We start from the raw sequence: 20,262 nt of genomic DNA on the forward strand, positions 1-20,262 counted from the left end.
ACCGGGAGTACTTAAAAGTAAAAAAAAAAATAGGCACGATTCTGAAAAAATAGGCATGATGTGGCGGTTTAACATGGAAGGCGATTTTTTAAAAATCCGACAGTGTGCAAAGCGTAGGCCCATGACACAAGCTATCATTTGGCATCACTCCCAAAAATTGCTCTCAAGCGGTTTAGCTTCCAGGATCGTTCAAAGATTCGAGGATTTTTCGAAAAATAATTTTACCCCAACTTTCAAACGCGATTTTCTCGGAATTTTGAAAAAAATCGAAAAACCGGATTATACCACTATCGGCTAGCTGAGAATATAAGCTTTCATATGGCACCACTCCCCTGTCTCTAGATCAAAGCGTTCCAACGCCTATATCGCGGAATTTTGAAGAAAATGAAAACAAAATTTTTTGATGCCAAAAGGTAGCGGGGACTCTAACCTACATTTGGGTACAATTCCCATCCCTGTAGGTCCACGCGTTCTCAAACCGGGAGAACTTAAAAGTAAAAAAAAAAATAGGCACGATTCTGAAAAAATAGGCATGATGTGGCGGTTTAACATGGAAGGCGATTTTTTAAAAATCTGACAATGTGCAAAGCGTAGGCCCATAACACAAGCTATCATTTGGCATCACTCCCAAAAATTGATCTCAAGCGGTTTAGCTTCCAGGAGCGTTCAAAGATTCGGGGATTTTTCGAAAAAAAATTTTACCCCAACTTTCAAACGCTATTTTCTCGGAATTTTGAAAAAAATCGAAAAACCGGATTATACCACTATCGGCTAGCTGAGAATATAAGCTTTCATATGGCACCACTCCACTGTCTCTAGATCAAAGCGTTCCAACACCTATATCGCGGAATTTTGAAGAAAATGAAAACAAAATTTTTTGATGCCAAAAGGTAGCGGGGACTCTAACCTACATTTGGGTACAATTCCCATCCCTGTAGGTCCACGCGTTCTCAAACCGTGAGAACTTAAAAGTAAAAAAAAAATAGGCGCGATTCTGAAAAAAAGGCATGATGTGGTGGTTTAACATGGAAGGCGATTTTTTAAAAATCTGATAATGTGCAAAGCGTAGGCCCATGACACAAGCTATCATTTGGCATCACTCCCTAAAATTGCTCTAAAGCGGTTTAGCTTTCAGGAGCGTTTAAAGATTCGGGGATTTTTCGAAAAAAAAATGTACCCCAACTTTCAAAACCGATTTTCTCGGAATTTTGAAAAAAGTCGAAAAACCGGATTGTACCGGAATTTTTTTTTTATGATAAAAAAAGAAATATTTTACTAAAAAAATAGAAATATATTTACTATCAAAAACACCAAGAGAAAAGATCACGAAAAATTATCTGTCTTATTTATAAAAATATCTATGTGTTAAAATAATTACATTAATAACTAGAACCAAACATCTTAAGCTATGGTGTTATATAAAAGTTTAAAATATCTTCATATTTCATTATACTTTCCAAATAAAAATCAATGTATCCTCTCACCCATCACAGCTCAGCTCAGCTCACTTTACCTTAGCTCACCCACCTCAGCTCACCGACAGCTCAGCTCACCCAACAGCTCAGCTCAACCATCAGCTCAGCTCACTTTCAGCTTAGCTCAAATGAGCTGAGCTATGGTACATAGCTCAAAAGTGAGCTAGCTCAAAATTTGAGCTGAGCTGCGAGCTGAGCTCAGCTCACTTTTGAGCTTTGTAGCAACCCTGCAAGTTGCATATTGCTACTACTAGTGCTGAAGCACACACAATCCTCATAAAATTACCATATAGCATATTTTATGCGCAATTTGTTTACTTTCGTTAAGCATATACCGTACGTTCTGAACCGCACAACATGAGTAAATTTCACAGATTAAATTAAAAACTACATGGACGCAAGGAGGATGAAAGAATTAATTTATTGTTCACTTGATAAAAATGTAAAAAACGAAGTGTGGATTAATTAATTTAATAATAGAAATTAAAAATATCAAATGAAATTCATTTATATATACTGAATGAGAAGTATAACTTCAGTCGCGTGTACATGTGTACACACACTCTTTTTTTTATATGACAACCTATATAAATTTTATATCATCTGAAAGCTTATTCTCTAAGCTCAAAATATATATATCGATCAGGTCTATGAGACATCTACAAAAAGAGATAGAATTTTTTGAACTCGATCAATTTCCATGAAAAAAATCGAAAAAAACAATTATTTTTGTCTTCTCACGCTATTAAATCCATTTTCTTTCCTAACAACCTATACCAACCTACACCATCTGAAAGCTTATTGTCTTAGCTCAAAAGCAAAAAAAAACATTTATTTTTATGTTCTTATGCTAATAAATCAATTTTTTTGTTTGACAACCTATAAAAAATTTTATACCGTGTGAAAGCTTATTGTTTTACCTTGTATAATGATGCATTAATCTTATTTCAAAGATGTCTACAAGAGAAGTTAGAATTTTTTAAAGTCAACCATGTTGCATTTCCAGACTGAGATTACGGTACTTCCTACACTGGTAGCTGGTCATCGCCAACAGATCTCCACAGGTGTTTTGAGGTATTTTTAAATTTTTTTCAATTTAAGATTGTGTAACTTGTAGAGCACGTAACGTTATGTGTGATATATCAAATAAAAGGTTATGTTATCAGCATGCGTATTAAAGTTAAATCAAATTTGTGTATGCACTAGATCAAAAGATATAACGTGTGTTGGAAAAGAACACCTTTTTACTGTTATCTCCGAATTTTGAATATGAAATTATTTGAAATTTTGTACAATTATAATTTATTTAATTACCTATCTACAGTACAAATTTCATTCATCTATCTATTAAAACAAGAAAGTTATAACAAGTTGAAGTCGTGTCGCGTTTTCGTTTCATCTTGTTTCAAATCACTACGATACTAAAGAAGTTTTCACTTCAAAAAATCTTTCACATTTATTTTGAAAAATCAGTTTTATTAAAAATGGGTTACTTAACTTTTTTGAAATTTTGTTTTTATGTGTCGAATACAAATTTTTCAAAAAGAGCGTAACTTTTTTTTTAATTTTGTGAATTTTTTTATTTAAATGAATTCTAAAAATGTGCTACATAATTCTGTTTTTGTTTTTATGAAATTAAAAACTGCCCTCAGTAAAAATGTGAAAAAAGCTGAGATTTTTTTCATCATAATCAATATCATTAGGATTGCTTATATACATTGTCAACTTTGAAAAATCTTTAAGCATTTGGAAAGCGTAATATCATTAATAAGGTCTTGTTCAATGTAATCAAAGTTTGCAGTTTTCTAAGACTTAAAAAATGTTCTTTAATTCGTATTTTTAAAAATCTTTCATTCTGAGAACTGGAACTGCTGAAAAAATAAAATTATAAAAATAAAACAAAAATATACCAACACCAAAAGTGAATTAAATTGAAAAAGAAACACATCCTCAACCAAATTTTCTTTCACCATCAGATTTGAGCCTTCCACCAAAAACAGATAAAACCCATTTGGAAAGATCTTATACCTTCAACTGTCGAATCAATGGATGTGGTGTATAGTTTTGCGCAGCAAAACTTCGCAAGAAATCCTGCAATTCATCAATCGATTCATTCTGAGACAAATATGTGACCCATTTAATGTGTGGTTCTAAATCTGACAGAACCTTACATTCCATATAAACTGTACTGTTTTCCAAAACAGTTTGATTATGTGGATAGCCTTCATTTATAATTGGTCGTGCTCGTAAACGATCTGAAGTTATTTTGAATTTAGATTAAACGAGGCTCAAATGTTTTGAAAAGTTCTTAGTCTAGTTAAAAAATAGTATTGAAAAAAGTTTAGAAACTTACCTTGAATATACAATCTTGTTGTGTGTTCAGTGCAGCCATGAATATTACAAACAAGACACGTATAATTTCCAGAATCTTCCGGTATCGAATCTTCCATTTGAATACCCCATTTTTTGTAGACAACCTTTCCCATACTTCTTGAGATTGGTTTCTCATTTTTCGTCCAAGTTATATTTGGTGTTGGAACCCCATAAACTGCACAATTAAGCTTGATAAAACTTCCCGAAGGTTTTGGTAAGTATTTCGGTAGAACTGTTTTTGGTTTGAATCTTGGAGCATATTCCTGTGGATGTCCATCTTCGGTATGGTGATTATTATCATCCTGATCAGTATCAGCATTTTCTTCAAGTTCCTTGTCAACATAATCATCTGAAGATTTGTCACGATGATGCTGATGATCAGTATCAGTAGTAGTTGTATTTGAATTTCCCACCAAAGCTTCAGCAACTTCCGCTGCAACTTGGGAAACCTGAGAAAATGATTGCATATTTCCAGCGAAATCAGCTTTCATCTCGCCGGCAGGTGATACACTCAATGTCAAATTCGCCCAAGATCCATCTGTGTCAGAACGACACGAATAGATGCCGGCATCGGTCTTTTTGATTTTTTCAAATTTCAATCTAAAATGAGAGAAAATAAAAGAAAAAAAAGTGTTATTTTGTTGTTTTCGAAAGAACCGTTTTCAACTTCAACACTTTTTGTTTATAGGAAGCGTGAGGTTAAAAATAGATAGCACACAGTATAAACTAAGTAAATTCTACTCCATCTAAAGGACTAGTTATGTACTCGTTGCACGATGTGGCCCAGATGTTGTTTTTTACTTAGTTTTTACAGAAAATAAAAAGGCCAAATTTAAACACTAGCCAAGACGAGGTGCTGAGTATTTTCCACGAATATTGCCACAAGCAATATTATCGGTGGAAAATTGAACTTATTAGAAAATTCTCTGGAGATCATTAGAAGAGATCAGATTGTTGGGTGTTATAAGGGGGAGAGTTTTGTTAGGCCATAAAAAGTGAGTGCGTATAGGTTCGTATATGGGCAACATTCGAAAACAGTTTTAAGAACTTCACTCGTATCATTGATGTTAGAAAGAAGATGTAAACGTTTACAGAAGAAAAGTCTAATGTTTTGATGGTTTTCGAAAATTCAAAAGATACTTGCGCACGCACAAAGGGAGAGAGAGTTCATTAAACGATTTTTATGAAGTTGCTGTTTTTTGCTGTTAGGTTAGTTGGTGTTGGAGGAAGCTAAAATTGAATCATAAAACAACAACAGGTTCATGTTTAATCGTAAAGATATAGGAAAATTGTGTTTGAACTTTTGTGACAAATTATACCAGACAGGCGGTTTATTTTTGGAATAAGTTTTTTTTTTTTTATGGGGACATTAAATTGTTTTTAAAAGCTATTAGACATGATGTCAAAGTAATAAAATTTTAAACCAAAAAAAAAAAAAACATTTATTACGTGAACGAGAAACTATTTTAGAATAAGATTTATGTATTAAATGTTTTTATAGAAATTTTTTGATGCAGGTAGAGATTTTGAGGAATGTTGCTAGATTTGAAATGATTTTTTATTTCTTATCATAAAGAAATATAATTGATGCATTTTTCTAATTAATGAATTATTTTTACTTCTTCTAAAAATTTTTAATTTGTTTTCCAACAACAACATGTAAAATTGAAATTGAATTCTTTAGGCAAAATTATGATTTTGTTATAAGCATTTTTGAGAGACTTCTTTAACTTAAAATATATTTTCCAACCGTTTCTTAAATTAAACAATTGGTGGCATCGAGCTAATCTGTACTTCCACTATTGTACTTATTAAATATTAAATTAAACGATAATTGATTTCAAAAACAAATTGCGTCTTTTTTGAAAATTTTACTTTTCCGACTCAAAATCGGTCAATTTGAAGATCAGAAGCGCTTTATGCGTATTGTTTGAAGTTTGGCTGTCCCCAACTTTGAGTAAAACTGTTTAGGTCATAGACTATTAAAAGAGTTTTAGCATTTTAGAGGTACTATAAAAGCTGTTTTTGATTTATAACCGGAATCCGGAAAATTTTTCGACATATTTTTTAGTCGAATGAGAGAGGAAACTGTTAAAAGTTTTTTTTTTGAAAAAACCAAAAGGGCGGCAATTTTTTTGAGTTTGCAGTTTTTATATTAACCCAATGCGATAATTAATTGACTAAAAAAATTTTAATATTGAGCAACGATTTAAGAAATACAGGTTGTGTCATGCTAACTTTATATAGAATAGGTTTAACAAAAAATAGATTTTATTTTTTTTTTGAGAAAACCAAAAAAGATATATTATTTTCGATTTCACGGCATAATTACGGCAATTGAAATTTATCAAAAATTAAAAGTTGTCATGTTAACTTTATATAAAGTTAACATGACAAGCCTTTGTGGACCGATTCTGACCAAAATAAGCGCGCGGCAATTTTTTTTTACTTCACGGCATAAACATGGAAATTACTGAGCCAAAAAAAGTTAACTTTTCAAAAGTTGTCATGCTAAGTTTAAACGGGTCAATAAGTCCATTGCAAAGCGCTTAAATAGGGGAGCTAATTTTACGAGTTATATTCTTGCGTTACCTACTACTTTTAAGCTATGCAAGATTTTCTATATTAATCAATATTCTGAGAACTAGTTCAAAGCTTCCACTGGTGGAACTTGTGGTGCATATTGGATTCATAATATCACATCACAACATCGAGGACATCAAACGTGTACAGTATTGGACTTAAATCTTAAAATTAGTTTTTCTTCGATATTTAAAATACTCCTTTTCAGCTTTAAGCTGAGTGATTTTCTTTTCCCAAAAGCTGGCTTAAAATTAAGATCATCAACAATTTAGATTTTCTTTTTCGAAGACAAATATTAGTTGATCTAATTTTAGCTTAAAATCAAAAACGAAAAGTAAGATCGTAAAAGTAATCGTATTCAGCACACTCTAGCACTTTCGACCCAGTCGTAAAATTTTGTTTATTTTCTTTCTTATTCAACTTCACATGACGACAAGTCAAGTTGACGTTAAACTATACTAAGGGTTGGGGCTTGGGGATAGTAAAAAAAATCCAAACAAAAGAAAAAAAAAGTAAAAATAAAGAAAAACAGACAGGGTTATAAATGAAAAAAAAAAAACTTATGGCAGACAGATATATGCGGTGTGGCCAAACTTCCATCCGCTGCACTGGCTGCTTGCTGATGGTTGCTCCTGTTTTCCAGACATAGAAAGGGTAAAAAATTAAAAACTGCTGCCAAAGAATGGCGTTACATTGCATTAGAAAAGGAACAAGAATAGGATGTGCAAAGTGTGATGCATCCATTTAGCAACAAAACCATCTGCTGGATGTAGATCTTTAAAAAGGGGAATTCCTTCTTGAAGTTTCATATAGCTAACATACTCTTTCTATAACAACTCCTTGACTCTTAAATGTTACAAGTCATATGGATGACGATGCTATCTAGAGTTGGCTGATGCCATGTTCATCACACTTGCATACTTAGTACGATGAAATATATACTCTCGCAGCCTGATGGCTGGAAAAGTTTCAAAAATGCACCACCATCATCATCAGCCTCATCAACAACATCATATTTCTTTGGGTGCAATTGTTGGCTGATGTCTGATTCATATAAAAAATAATAAATATGGAACTGGGATAGGGTGGTACATTGCCTATAGGTGATCGGGTATCGGGCATATTCAGGGACACCCAACCGCCAGCCAGAGCACACGATTAAAGTGGGATTACCACGCGACCAACGCGTATTTTTGTTTTAAATTTAGTTTTTTTGTTGGTGTTTCCAATGCACTCAATAACACTGCAGCAGTGTGTGGATGGATGATGGTTTCTTTTGTTTTTTTCGTTGTTGTTGTTGTTTTTTCTTCAAAGAAATGGATTCAAGTCCATTTAAGCATTCAGTGTGTAATTTTCGAGAAAAAAACAAAGATATAACACATTCAGTCATTGTCATTGTGGTGGCAGTGACAGTGGCAGTGATTAGTGAAGAAGAAATTTAAGTGACATTTTGCCTATAGAGGATTATATTTTATGAGTTATTTTGAGAACGAGACACTATTTTTGTGTGTCTTTTTGGCCTTGGTATAGCATAATTAAGACAAGCTGGAACTATTAAGCTAAACGATTAGTATAGTAAATAAGCCTTGAAACAAAGAAAATAATATATTTTACGAGCTTTTGGCCGATACTTATTATTATGTACCTACTCAAATCATCGGAAAAATATAAGAAGGTATACCGACCGAAAAGAAGTAGATATTAACTGGCAAATTCATCAAGCCAATATTGTTTTATCCTAGCAAAAGCAGCGACAGAAATGACCACTTGAAAAGTGGTTGTAGATTGAATGGTGATTCTTAAAAGATTCAAAATCAAGCCAAGAATGCTGTCAAGATAACATCCAGAATAATAAATTGTAAAAATCACGTCTGCGGCAAGAATTAGGTTAAGTCTCGGGTTTTTTAAAAGCTGAAAAACTACCTAAAAAAGAAAAGATTCTATGACCCACAAAACAAAACAAGTTAGTAATATAAAGCAGGTGCATTTATCGAATCCACTTCTGTATACGATATGAGTCAACCATTCTTAAAGAATTCAATTGATCGAAATTATCCATCATTTGCATTTCAATCTCTTAAATATCTAAATCAATTCTTTTACACTTATCCATAGTCGAACAAGAACAACGAACTCGTGTGTTTATTGTACTTTTATACTTTTGATGCCCCAGATACTTTTATAAAAGTTTGTTTACCTATTTTTGTATACAATTTGAATTAAAATTTTTTTTTGGGTAAGTGTTACAAAGTGTATAAAATTCCGTACCAACATTATTTTTAGATTCAAATGCATTTTGAAACATCACGTTTATTTTTTTTTTTTTTTATAAATTTTTTAAGTTTAAGTTTTTTTTTAAATTAAATACAACTTACGTTTTTGATCTTCGGATATCTGTATTAAGTTTTTCATCATTTTTAAACCAAATTGGATTTTCAAATTTACACCTGAGTTGAATTCTAGAGTTAGCTGGAACTTTTTCTTCTGTTTTTGATTTGCCATCTGTAATAGAAATAAAAAATAACAAAATTAGTCTTGGTTATTTCTGAATTAATAATAATTCTAACAGTACTTTACAATGTTTTTAGAAATAAATGAATTTTCATTAAAGAAAAAGTCGTTTTGAAAGTCAATACAATTTCCTTAAGTCAAAGATTTCATAAATGTTCGTTCTTGTTGATTCTCATGAATTCGTATGACTAAAAATAATTTTCTAAATTTAATTGAATAGTAATATTTTTTTTATTTTGGATGAAAATAATTCATCGTCATGCAGTGTAAATGATATAGCTTAACGTTTTAGGTACTATATTAGAAAAAGATCTTCATATTCTGTTTCCTTTCAAATTGTATTGTCGTTTAAAATAAACGAGGAAAAGATAATACACTTAATTATGAATCCACCATTTTCTTTCTTTCATTTCTCAATTAACTTAAGTACAATATATATAAAGAAAGTACTAAAAATATGACCCGAGTGTTGTCTTCGAATGCAAATTAATAAAAAATCGAAAGAAGAATGAAAAGTTGTTGTATGTTTTTTTTTTATTATTTTCATTTTTCCTCAATTCGTTATGTTCGATTCGGATTGGGCTGGGACACATCCTCTGCGGAATATATAATTGCTCCCGCAATATAGCTTGACCGGGAGTTTCTTCGAATATAATTCGAACGATCATTGTTGTTGTTGTTTTTGTTGTTGTTAGTAGCAGCAGTTGGTTGGGAGTAGGTGCTCAATTCTTGACAGCACACTATAGGCTCTTAAATTGTAAATTGCAAATCGTTGGATGGATAGATGGATGGCTTTAAAAATGGTAGATGATTGCTTGGTCAATAAATTGCTTTGGATTTTTAGTTAAACAACACAACAACAACAAAAAGAAGAAAAAAAAAAACAACAAAACCTATAAGACACTAGGTATAGAGGTATTATTGAAGAGCTCTGACTTTGTTGTTGTTTATTGTACGAGTAGGTACTTCAATCAATATAGCATATATGTTATTTCGCGCCATGTCATTAATTGTAGAGGTATTCCGATGGAGTATATATCTTTACCGGGGGCTTATAGATAGAAAGATAATATAATTTTTTCAAAAGGCGTATAAGCCATACCCAAGTTGTCTATAATATATCCACCTGAACCTCTTCTATACTCAGGTGATCCACCACGCCTAGGAATTATAGAAAAAAATTGCAAATCATTTGCCAATCAAAGGGTACGGATAGACAATTCAGCGACAAACAACACAAATCGGCAATAAACAAGCAACTGAAGAATATTTTTAAAAAATGTTCATTTCCAGTCGCGCGGGGGAGACAAGTTCGATGACTTTTTATATGTTGAATAGATATCTGATAGCTTCTAACTTAGTAAAGTTTACGACGTTGAGGTTAGTTATGGAATGAAAATAATAGACTTCTAATTTCTTTTATTATTTAATTTTTTTTTGTTTAAATTAAGGTGCAATTGGCGCTAAAAATTTATAATTACATTCATATTGTGTAGGAGAGTAAGAAAAACAGTTATCAAGTTGGATCATAAGTCAAGTGAAATACGGTATTCACACTCAGTATATATGGTATTTCTGAAGTTTTTTCAGCCCACATGGCTGTGAAAAAGGTGTGAAATTATTTTGAATAATAAAGGCGATGATATCATCCACGCAATTAAAAAATTAACGCTTATAACTTGTAATGTTTACGTCATTACAAATTACGAAGGGGTTTTGAAAATAATAAAGGAGTTTACCTGAGTATTCGGCGCTCAAAAAAGTTTATTTTAAAAAATTCAATTTTCATTTTAAATCGGCCGAACTCAAGAGAACGCCATGTGGACACTGTTTCGGGCCCATAGAGGTCTTGAAGAATATCCCAAAAAAAAAGACTTTTCAGACAGTTTAAGCAATCGGGAATAATTTAATGGATACGAAATATTTGAAAAGAATTCATTAGGCTTTTTTCACAGGAATTAAATATTATCCTGACTACAGAACCAAATATCTTACAGGTGCTACCCATTAAATAACTCTTGATGGCGCATTTATTCCCATACTGTGACAATTTATAACATTCAATGTCAACGGTCCATAAATGTTTATCATATCCTCACGGCTCCTCCCCTGCGGATGCTGTATGGAAAATCTCTTCTAAAAAAATAATAATAAAAGGGTGGCGCATCTGGAATACTCAAAAAGTATCAATATTCTCTTCCGATGCATTCATTCAAATTTTATAAAAATAAACGGAAGGTGCTTATTTTAATTACAATTTCCCTTAAGAATCTCACTCAACATTGAACCCTCATTTCCAAAAAAATACCTAACTCTAGGTACTTTTGACTTCTAACCCAAAATATAATATATTTTTCTCTAAGTGCACCGTCACACTATTATTCAAATTACACTCTGTGTGTCTCCTTTTAAAGCAGCATGATGGAAAATTATAAGAAACACACAAAAAATCCCCAAAAAAAATAAATGCTGCTTACCAGATTGGGAAAAAACATCAATTGACATTTGTGACAGCTCGTATCTGGTTGTTTTCATTAGAGAAACAAAATGTTATTTTTTTTGGAAATATTTTCGGAGGTTCCTTTTGCCTATGGTTTTTGTTGTTGGTGGGTCTACCCCATGAGACAGTAAACCATCCATGTGTGTTGCAGATGCTCTTGAATGCTGATCTCAGTCTCGGATGTGTTTTTAATGAGAAAGGATTTCACTTGGCGTGAATCCTTTTAATGTTTCTTTTTTTTTTGTTTCGTGTTCCTCCTTTATGACACAGATCATTGTATTGTTGGAAACACATAAACGAAAGTAGATCAGTTTTTAAATATAGTTTTTGTTTTTGGGTCGGTTGTTATATGCATACGGTGCGCATGTGTGAATGATTTTTTTTTGTTTTTATTTAATTTTGTGAGCAATGATGAGAAAGATTCTAGTGAACTTAATTTGACAATATATTTTTTTGAATCGGATTTCACTCTTAGAATTTTATTCGCTACAGTTGTTGTCTTTTATAAACGAAATTGATTTGGACTTATTTACAGATGTTGAAAATTAGTAAATTTGTTAAAATGTTTTTCAAGTGACTTAAAAATGGCCGTACCTACTGGAATTTAAAAAAAAAAGGATTTTAAAGCTCGAACATTCTATTTTGAAAGCTTGCGATGCAAACAATTTTCAGCTTGAAAATTGTGTTCCGCTCAATCCTATTGAATTCCAAAAAAAATGTTTTTCGAAATGTTTGCGGTTCTTTTTTTTTTGGTCTTAAAACTTGGCAAAATTTGTCCAACTATACCACTTTTTTTTTGTTTTAAATTTCGATACGAACACGAAGGTGAGATCGATTTTTGAAAAGGATCTTTTTGTCTTTAACTATCAATATCTCAGGAACCGCTGATTGCAAAAGAAAATTATGAAGTCAAAAAAGTCCAATAGGCTCATTAGACCCAATTTGAAACTATTCTTTTCAGTTATTCTTGATGAAAATTTATGAGTTTAACTCAGGGTAAACTTAAACCGTGTTCTGAAAAAGTAACCCACTAAAAACTAAAAAAAAACTTTTTCAACTGTAATTCAAAAATTACGTCCAGCACGAACTTTTGCCAAGCAAATTTTTCAACGATAAGATTATAGAAATATAGCATTTTAAAAAATGTAAACATACAACCGGATGCTAATGTCGGAAAGTGTTTTTCAAATACTTTCTTCAACAGGCGATTTAATTTTATTTAAAATTGATTTCCCAAAGAAATTATTGAGAAAAAAAATGTAACAAATTTTTGTTGGCTCAATGCCCAGCAGAGTTCACAAAATTTTGACCTGCAAAATTCTCATTTCCTTCCATATACTCAAAAATTAAAATTTTTGTGTTTCTATAGAATTTAAAATCTACACAAATAAATAAAGTACTTTTTAAATATGTAAAATTTTCTTGTTTGTTTGAACTAATTGAATTTGATATTATATTGATCATCAATTTGGAAAGAAAACTTCGTATACGTTACCCACACAAATTTTCTGCTAGTGTTTCAAATTGAAAATCAATTTATTTTAAAAGTTTTTTTTTTAATGATTCCATTTGCAACTTGATTTCATTTTGTGTTTGTAACAAATAAATATCAACAAAAAGCTACCTAATAAAATTTTAATGAAATAGCTTACATGTGCCATTAATAGATATCCATCGATTAACATTTTTTTTTCTTAATTTTAATTTTGAGTTTAAAAGAAAATTAAAATCTTTAAAAAGAACGTGCCATCGACATGGAAATATTATTGAGTGAGAAAATTCATTAAAAATATTTTATATAGGTATGTACTGTACATTTGAATGTAGAGATTGGCCGGAAGCTAAATAATTGAAAAATCCGCCAGAAAAAGGTGTGAAAAAATATTTAACAGAACAGGAATTTTTGAGTTTTTTTTTTTTGTATAAACACAACAGTGAAGTGATTTTATTTTTTTCTTTAAATTATAAACAATTTTTTTTTTGGAATAAAACAGATGATGTTGTGTTTAATGAATTTTACAAGGTCTTTATAATGTAAACATAGACATTATTATAATGTAAGTATACTGTTTTTCAGGGAAATGATAAACGATAAATCATCAATACAATCCAATACAATTCTCAAAACGGAAACATCTAAGATAAGTCATTTGGAAAAATTACGTTTTTCTCTCCTATAAAGCTGGCAAGGCCTTAAATTAAAATATATAACAAGTTTTGTTCTATAATATTAATTTTTTCGGATACATTTTTGTGTTATTGACTTGAATATTTATTGATGAAGTCTTGTAAAAAAAAATCGACAAACTAATTTCGCTAACATTGAAAAATAGTTTCTGAACCTACACCGAAAAATCATAACGCCAGAGATAGCTTTACTTCCGGTATAATAATTAATCATAATATAGTTAAATATACCAGAAAAAAAGTAAAATATACCAGAAATAATGTTAAATATAATAGAAGTACCTAGTAAAGTATCCATGTGTATTCTTATAGAACATTAATTATGACCTTCTTTTTATATCATTTAATATGAAACAAGCTACAAAGTTTCCTATATTTAAGGTTTCTAGAAGACTTTTTTTTTGGTTCACTCAAAACAATTAGAACAAAAATATTATACAAATTTAAAACGAAATTTTTCAGTTCCTATAGTTTTTTTGGGATCATTAAATACCTTAAATATACTTTTAAGAAGGTTAAGCTGCAAACTGGATATTTTTAAAACATAAGATACTCTACCTATAAAAAAATTTCTGACATTTGAACGACATATTTGTTTCAGGGTTCTTTCTGGATTGTTTCTTAATAACGTTCCTAGCAGCAAATTCTTGTTTGTTTCAATAGTATTAAGCATCAAAGTAAATTGTTTTAAAATAAACCTTTAAAATTTTCAGATCGGAATTGCATTTTCGCTCAGCAATAATTTAAAAATTTTGCTTTTACATTAATTAAATTAACTATGCGATTGGGTAAAAGATTGTTTAAGAACTAAAAAAAAGGGTGAAAACTTTCTAACTGTTCTTAATTTCTACTTTCTATCATATTTTCATTGTTTCTTTCTTTTAAAAAGTAAAACCTTAAAAAGAATTAACTAGACCAACTTCACAATGTCATCTGAATTATTGAAATCTAAAAAATGAAAATTAGAACCGATAAACCAATTGTTTAAAACTCATAAAACTGTGTTGTACCTGTAAATCAAAAAAGAAAAATCTTTATCATTAATCACCAAAATTTAAAGAAAAAATTTCTCAAAAACTTGTCCTAAAATTTTTTGAAATAAAAATTGAAGTGTTATTTTTCAACAATAATGTTTTTTTTTCGAAAAACATCATTAACCCGGTTTTTTCAACTTCTGGCTTTATCCGAACGAAAACTCCATCTTCAACAATTTTTACAATTTTTTTTCTTGAAATGTACATTAATAAATGAAATAAGGTTGCGTGCTTTTTTTGAACGACGAATATAAAGGTATTTTTTTTATACTCTTCATACAATGCTCAACAAAAATTATGCCTATAATAATTCTCTTATCCAAAGGCAACATTTTAATATCAAACATTTCAAAACCAATGAAGAAGAGTGACCCTTTTTATTAAGTATAATGTAAGTACAACAAAAAGAAGTAATCGAAATTCAAGACACAATGACAATTTAACTTTCCTTCCTGTTCCCAATTATCAATATTATTTCTTTTAGTTTTTTTTTTTTAAATAAATTGACGAACGAAAGACAAAAAGAAGAAAAAGCAAAATATAAATTTTCATATGTTTTCATATTCACAAATGGTTTTTCTTTACTCTTCCAAGTATTTCCGGTGATATGGTGGTGTTCATTCGGAATGAAATCGAACTCAAAGTGCACACAAAAGGAAAACCTTTGTAAGGGCTGTAAGTAAGTAAGTTGTTGTAGTATATAGCTTGTATAGGTTGTCCAATAGTGGTTGTTCTTTTTCTTAATTAGTATTCATTTCCTTTATGGGAAAATACAATATTAATTATTCTCAAGCAAGAATATGAATATTTTTTTCATCGTTCAATGGATTATTATGGGATAACATAACAATTTCGGTAATAAAATCTCCTACGTGGGTTACATGAAATCTCAAAAAAAGAAACGTGATACTGTAAAAATTGAAAAATGGACAGTCCCTAATTAAAAGAAAGGAAAAAAAGAACATGTGAATCAGGAAACGATGTAAAATTTAGCAATTTTCGTAATCACAACATAGAAAATACAAAAAAGTACTTACTTGGTTAAAAAAGAGATATTAATTCTGTCAAAAATCTATAATAATAAAAAACAAACTCAATCCATTTTCCGTGGTTCTTTAGAAGACCAAAATGTATATTTCCACCAAATTTTATGAAAATTGACAAATATGCAATAAGCTTCCACAAACGAGAGTTTGAAGTTTAACTTATTTTTTTCACGCTTCAAACGAAATAAAAAAAAAAAACAAAAACAGTTCAGTTCAAGAATTACTTTTATAACTTTTCACCACATGCGGCATTTTTTCTCCGGATTCATTGCACTTCCCAATGAACAATTAAAGACTTTAGAAAATTCGTCAAAATTTTGCAATGGCAATATAACACGATACTTAGCCATCGGATGTCGAACATTTAATTCATTCCAATAATGTCTTGGTTCGTATTTGGCACATTGAACTTGAGCAAAGTTCAAGAAAAATGTCTGATCCTGAGAAAGATTTAATCCTGCTGGCATTATTTCTATTGCTTCGCTGTCTTTCATCTTATTTTCAAATGCTGCATTTAAAACACTTTGACGAAAGGCAGTCAAAGATCCTCTCAAGCCACCACTATCGCAAACAGTCTCTTGCAAACACTTTATACCATCGAACTTTATGTTAAGTTCTGGAACAGTCATATTACTAAGATGCTCAATGAAACATACAGATTTATTCTTCATTGCTACTATCGAATTTTCTGCCCAAGGATGGATTTTCTTAAAATATTTCGGATGAAGACTGTGAACAATTTCATGTCCAATAATAACCCCAAGGCCACCGTATTTCATAGATTTTGGAAAAGATCGATGATAAATTGGTGGAAAAAGTATGCCTGCTAATAAATATATCGAGTGTTTAGTATTATCGTAGAATGCATTTGGCAAGATGGCTGTTAACATGTGAAGAGGTAGTGCTTTTTCCATTATATCGGAATGTAAGAAGCCATAACGACTTATGTCGATTTTGAATTTACTCAGTTCTAGATTGTTGAGACAATAATTGTTGGTAAAATTGAGTTTCTTTGTTTCCATAATGTAAGTATCAGAGATCGGATCAACTGCTTGCCCAATAGATGATTTAATGGATTTCAGAACTTCTTTTATATCAAAACGATTTTTTTCATCCAACCAATCAGTATTTTCCACTATTATTGTAAAGCTTTTAACAATTTCTGTTATAATTTCTTCGACTTCTTGAAGTGTTTCATTGCTAAAATGTTCTTGAATGTAGAAATATGTCAAAACCATTGGCATTCCATATTTGACTTTTGTCAAACAATGCTGATGTTGATGCTCAACAGATTTTACTTGAGGATACATTTTGTAAAGAAATTTCAAAGCCATATAATTTGCAAAAGCTTTAGAACTCTTATTGGCCATTAAATTAAGTTGATTGAAATACATTCCACAAGGACATGGAGCGAAATCTTTTTCTGAATAATTCTGTAAGTTCCAACCAATCTCGATCAAAGAATTCCATTGAGAGAAATTTTCTTCAAATTCAATATAATTATTGTCTTTGGTTTTGTTTTGTACGACCAAAGCTTCTCTCCAAAAATCAATAATTTCTTCAATCACTTTGTCAGCTGTTGAACCAACAACTCCGTAGATTTTGAGAAGTCTTTTCATCATTGCAACATTGTGTACATACCCTAAAGACTCATTTGTTTCAATGTTTTCCAAATAAACATCAAAACCAAAACCGAAGTTCCCAATTTTGTAAATCGGTGGATAGGGATATTTCATAAAGATATCTTCCTTAACGAAACCAATAACACCATATCGAACCAGATGTGAAGTCATATTGAACCAATTGAATGCTGAGACATTCCAGGTTGGATCCACAGCAGGAAATCCTCCAATGTCCTTGATAATACTTAGATATTCTTCACTTGGTTTGAATGGGAAAAGATCAGCACTGTCACAGATTTCCACAAATTGTTTGACCTTTTGCAATTCTCCGTAATACTTCTCGTTTGGTTGACGTTTCTTCTGAAGAATTTCATCGATATATTTGTCCATGGAATGAAATACATCATAAAAACTGCCATGCTTATGAGTTAGCTCAATGTCTTCAATAACATTTGGATAGTTTCCACAAGCGTATTCGTAGAAATCATCACAGGGATCAATTGAAGTATTCATGAATGATTTCATTCGTTTTGAATACAACACCCGAAACTCTTCAGAATGCAAGTCTTGACCATAAAGACTTTCTTTTTCGACTGTAGGAAATGTAAAAGTTAAACTCGACAATTCATAATAAATAAGAATTAATAGAAAAATCTTTGAAGAAAGTTTCATTTCTTAGACTTTGCGAGTTCAACCGACTTGTTTACAAAATAAGATGGAACTGCTTCAATTCACTCTAAAAACTACTGCTTCAAAATAATAAAAGTTTGTTTTGCTATAGTTATTTTTTGTGATAACCTCGGTTAGAAGAGTAAGATAATATTTTCTTTGAACGTGAATTTTTGTCTTCTCTAACAAACATATTTGACAAACAAACAACTACTGATATGGGTGAAATGAGATGATAATGAAGATCCCATCTGCCTTCGTCTAAAAAGACTGAAAAACTGATAATAGCAATGAGCTGAGTAAATATTTTATATTGTAAACTATAACAAACGATTGTTTTTAGTTATTTTAAAGTGGTTCAATCGATTTAAAAGTAGTAAAAAATAATAATTTATTCATCACAAATAGACTACCTATGTTCTTTAATTCACTAAACTGTATATTTCAACTAAGATAAGTGCAGTTCGAAGTTCACCTCACGCTTCAAATGAAAAAAAAAACACAAAAGTTAAGCTAACGATTTATTTTTACTATATGTTTACCACATTCGGCATTTCTTCTCCGGATTCATATTACTGCCCAATGGGCAATTGAAAACTTTAGAAAATTCGTCAAAGTTTTGCAATGGCAATATAACACGATATTTATCCATTGGATATCCAGCATACAATTCATTCCAATAATGCCTTGGTTCATATTTGGCGCAATAAACTTGAGCAAAGTTTAAGAAAAACGTTTGATCCGGTGATAGATTTAATCCTGGCATTGATTCCATCTCCTCTTTCTGATTTCCAACATTTCGAAATGCATTCAAAGATCCTCTCAAGCCTCCACTATCACAAACAGTCTCTGTTAAAGACTCTTTGCCATCGAGCTTAATCTTAAGTTCTGGAACAGTAAATTTACTATGGTGCTCAATGAAACATGCTGAATTATTTTTCATTGCCGATCTTGAGTTTTCGGTCCAAATTTGCATATTCTTGAAATGTTTTCTTTCCCATTTACCTCTCGGATCCAAACTATGAACAACTTCATGACCAATAATGAACCCAAGACCACCATATTTCATAGATTTTGGAAAAGATTGATGATAAATCGGTGGAAAAAGTATTCCTGCTAATACCTTCATCGAGTGTTCGGTAATATCATACAACGCATTTGGCAAGATAGCTGTTAATATTTCAAATGGTACTGCATTATCGATTTTATCCGAATGTAAGTAAACATAGTGACTTAAGTCGACTTTGAATTTAGTCAGTTCTAGATTGTTTAAAGCATAATTTGTGGTAAGATTGAGTTTCTTTGTTTCCATGATGTAGGTATCAGAAATGGGATCTATCACCTGACCAATGCACATAGGGGTATTTAGTCAATTTAGAAGGAAAAAACTCGAAATTTTAAACTGATCCAAATGTAAAAAATTAACTTCCTGATAAAAGTAGATAACTTGCTTAGCATTTTCTTATAGTTTTAAAATTGATTATCACTTAAGGTGACTAACAGCAGCGGTCTAGAGTTCAAGGTTTTCAGCCCAAAGATAAAATTAATTTTTTTTTGTAATTAAGCGACTGTGCTTAAGTAAGTACTTTTTTTTTAAGTGGATTTAGAAAAAAAGTTTTTATGGAATATTGATAAGGAGATACGAAACTGTCTACTAGATGTTGTATCTAAATGTTGTATTACTTTATAAATAAAAAAGTGATATGTTGAATCTTAATATAAATTAATCGTAAAAAAAGTAAATTTCTGTGTTGGTAAGGAGATAAGTTATACAATTTCACATTATTGTGTGATAAAATTTAATGTTTTCTAAAGGTCAAACTCTTATCTAATTGAATCTGTAAAAAATAAGTGCAACTAAGTGCAACTTCGACACATTTGCCCTTCTTAAAGGTTTTATGTTTTAAAAAATGGTTACCCTGCATTCAGCATCCATATTTTAAGTTTTTTTAAAGATTCAACTTTTTGAATTACAGAACCTGAATCCTTATGATTTTTCCTAAATTTTAAGACCTTTATCTTGGCGATACCATTAATAGAACTCCATTTATAAGAGTTCTAACAAACCATTGGGATCCATTCTTGACACTTTTTTGTTTGATCAAATAGTGGTTTAGGAAGAAAAATATTTTCATTGAAATTAACACTTAAAACACTTTATTCCAGTACTAAATACAAGCTTTTACCTTGTTGATGAAGATAAACCGGAAAAATAATTTTGTCCGCGTAAAATTGGTAAATACCCCTATGTGCAATGGTGGA

At 30.8% G+C, this 20,262-nt stretch overlaps 2 protein-coding genes across 4 annotated transcripts in view; both read right to left on the minus strand.

Annotated features, from left to right (window-relative positions):
- LOC129916685 (fibroblast growth factor receptor homolog 1-like) overlaps positions 1-20,262 on the minus strand; it is an 89,404-nt gene that overhangs the window by 15,337 nt on the left and 53,805 nt on the right. For 2 of the 3 annotated variants that reach the window (XM_055996781.1, XM_055996782.1), the window contains exons 3-4: positions 8,807-8,933; positions 3,829-4,448 (exon numbers count right to left, since the gene is read on the minus strand). In XM_055996781.1, coding sequence (XP_055852756.1) covers positions 3,829-4,448; positions 8,807-8,933 — 747 coding nt within the window. Of the gene's footprint in view, positions 1-3,503; positions 3,731-3,828; positions 4,449-8,806; positions 8,934-20,262 lie in introns of all 3 variants that reach the window. The other variant, XM_055996779.1, reaches the window with a different exon arrangement.
- LOC129916695 (neprilysin-4-like) lies at positions 15,917-18,535 on the minus strand. The gene has a single exon (XM_055996794.1). It carries the CDS (start codon positions 18,001-18,003, stop codon positions 15,946-15,948), a length of 2,058 nt encoding a protein of 685 aa, XP_055852769.1. The 5' UTR covers positions 18,004-18,535; the 3' UTR covers positions 15,917-15,945.

This window comes from Episyrphus balteatus, chromosome 3, assembly GCF_945859705.1.
Source record: "Episyrphus balteatus chromosome 3, idEpiBalt1.1, whole genome shotgun sequence".
NCBI lineage: Eukaryota > Metazoa > Arthropoda > Insecta > Diptera > Syrphidae > Episyrphus > Episyrphus balteatus.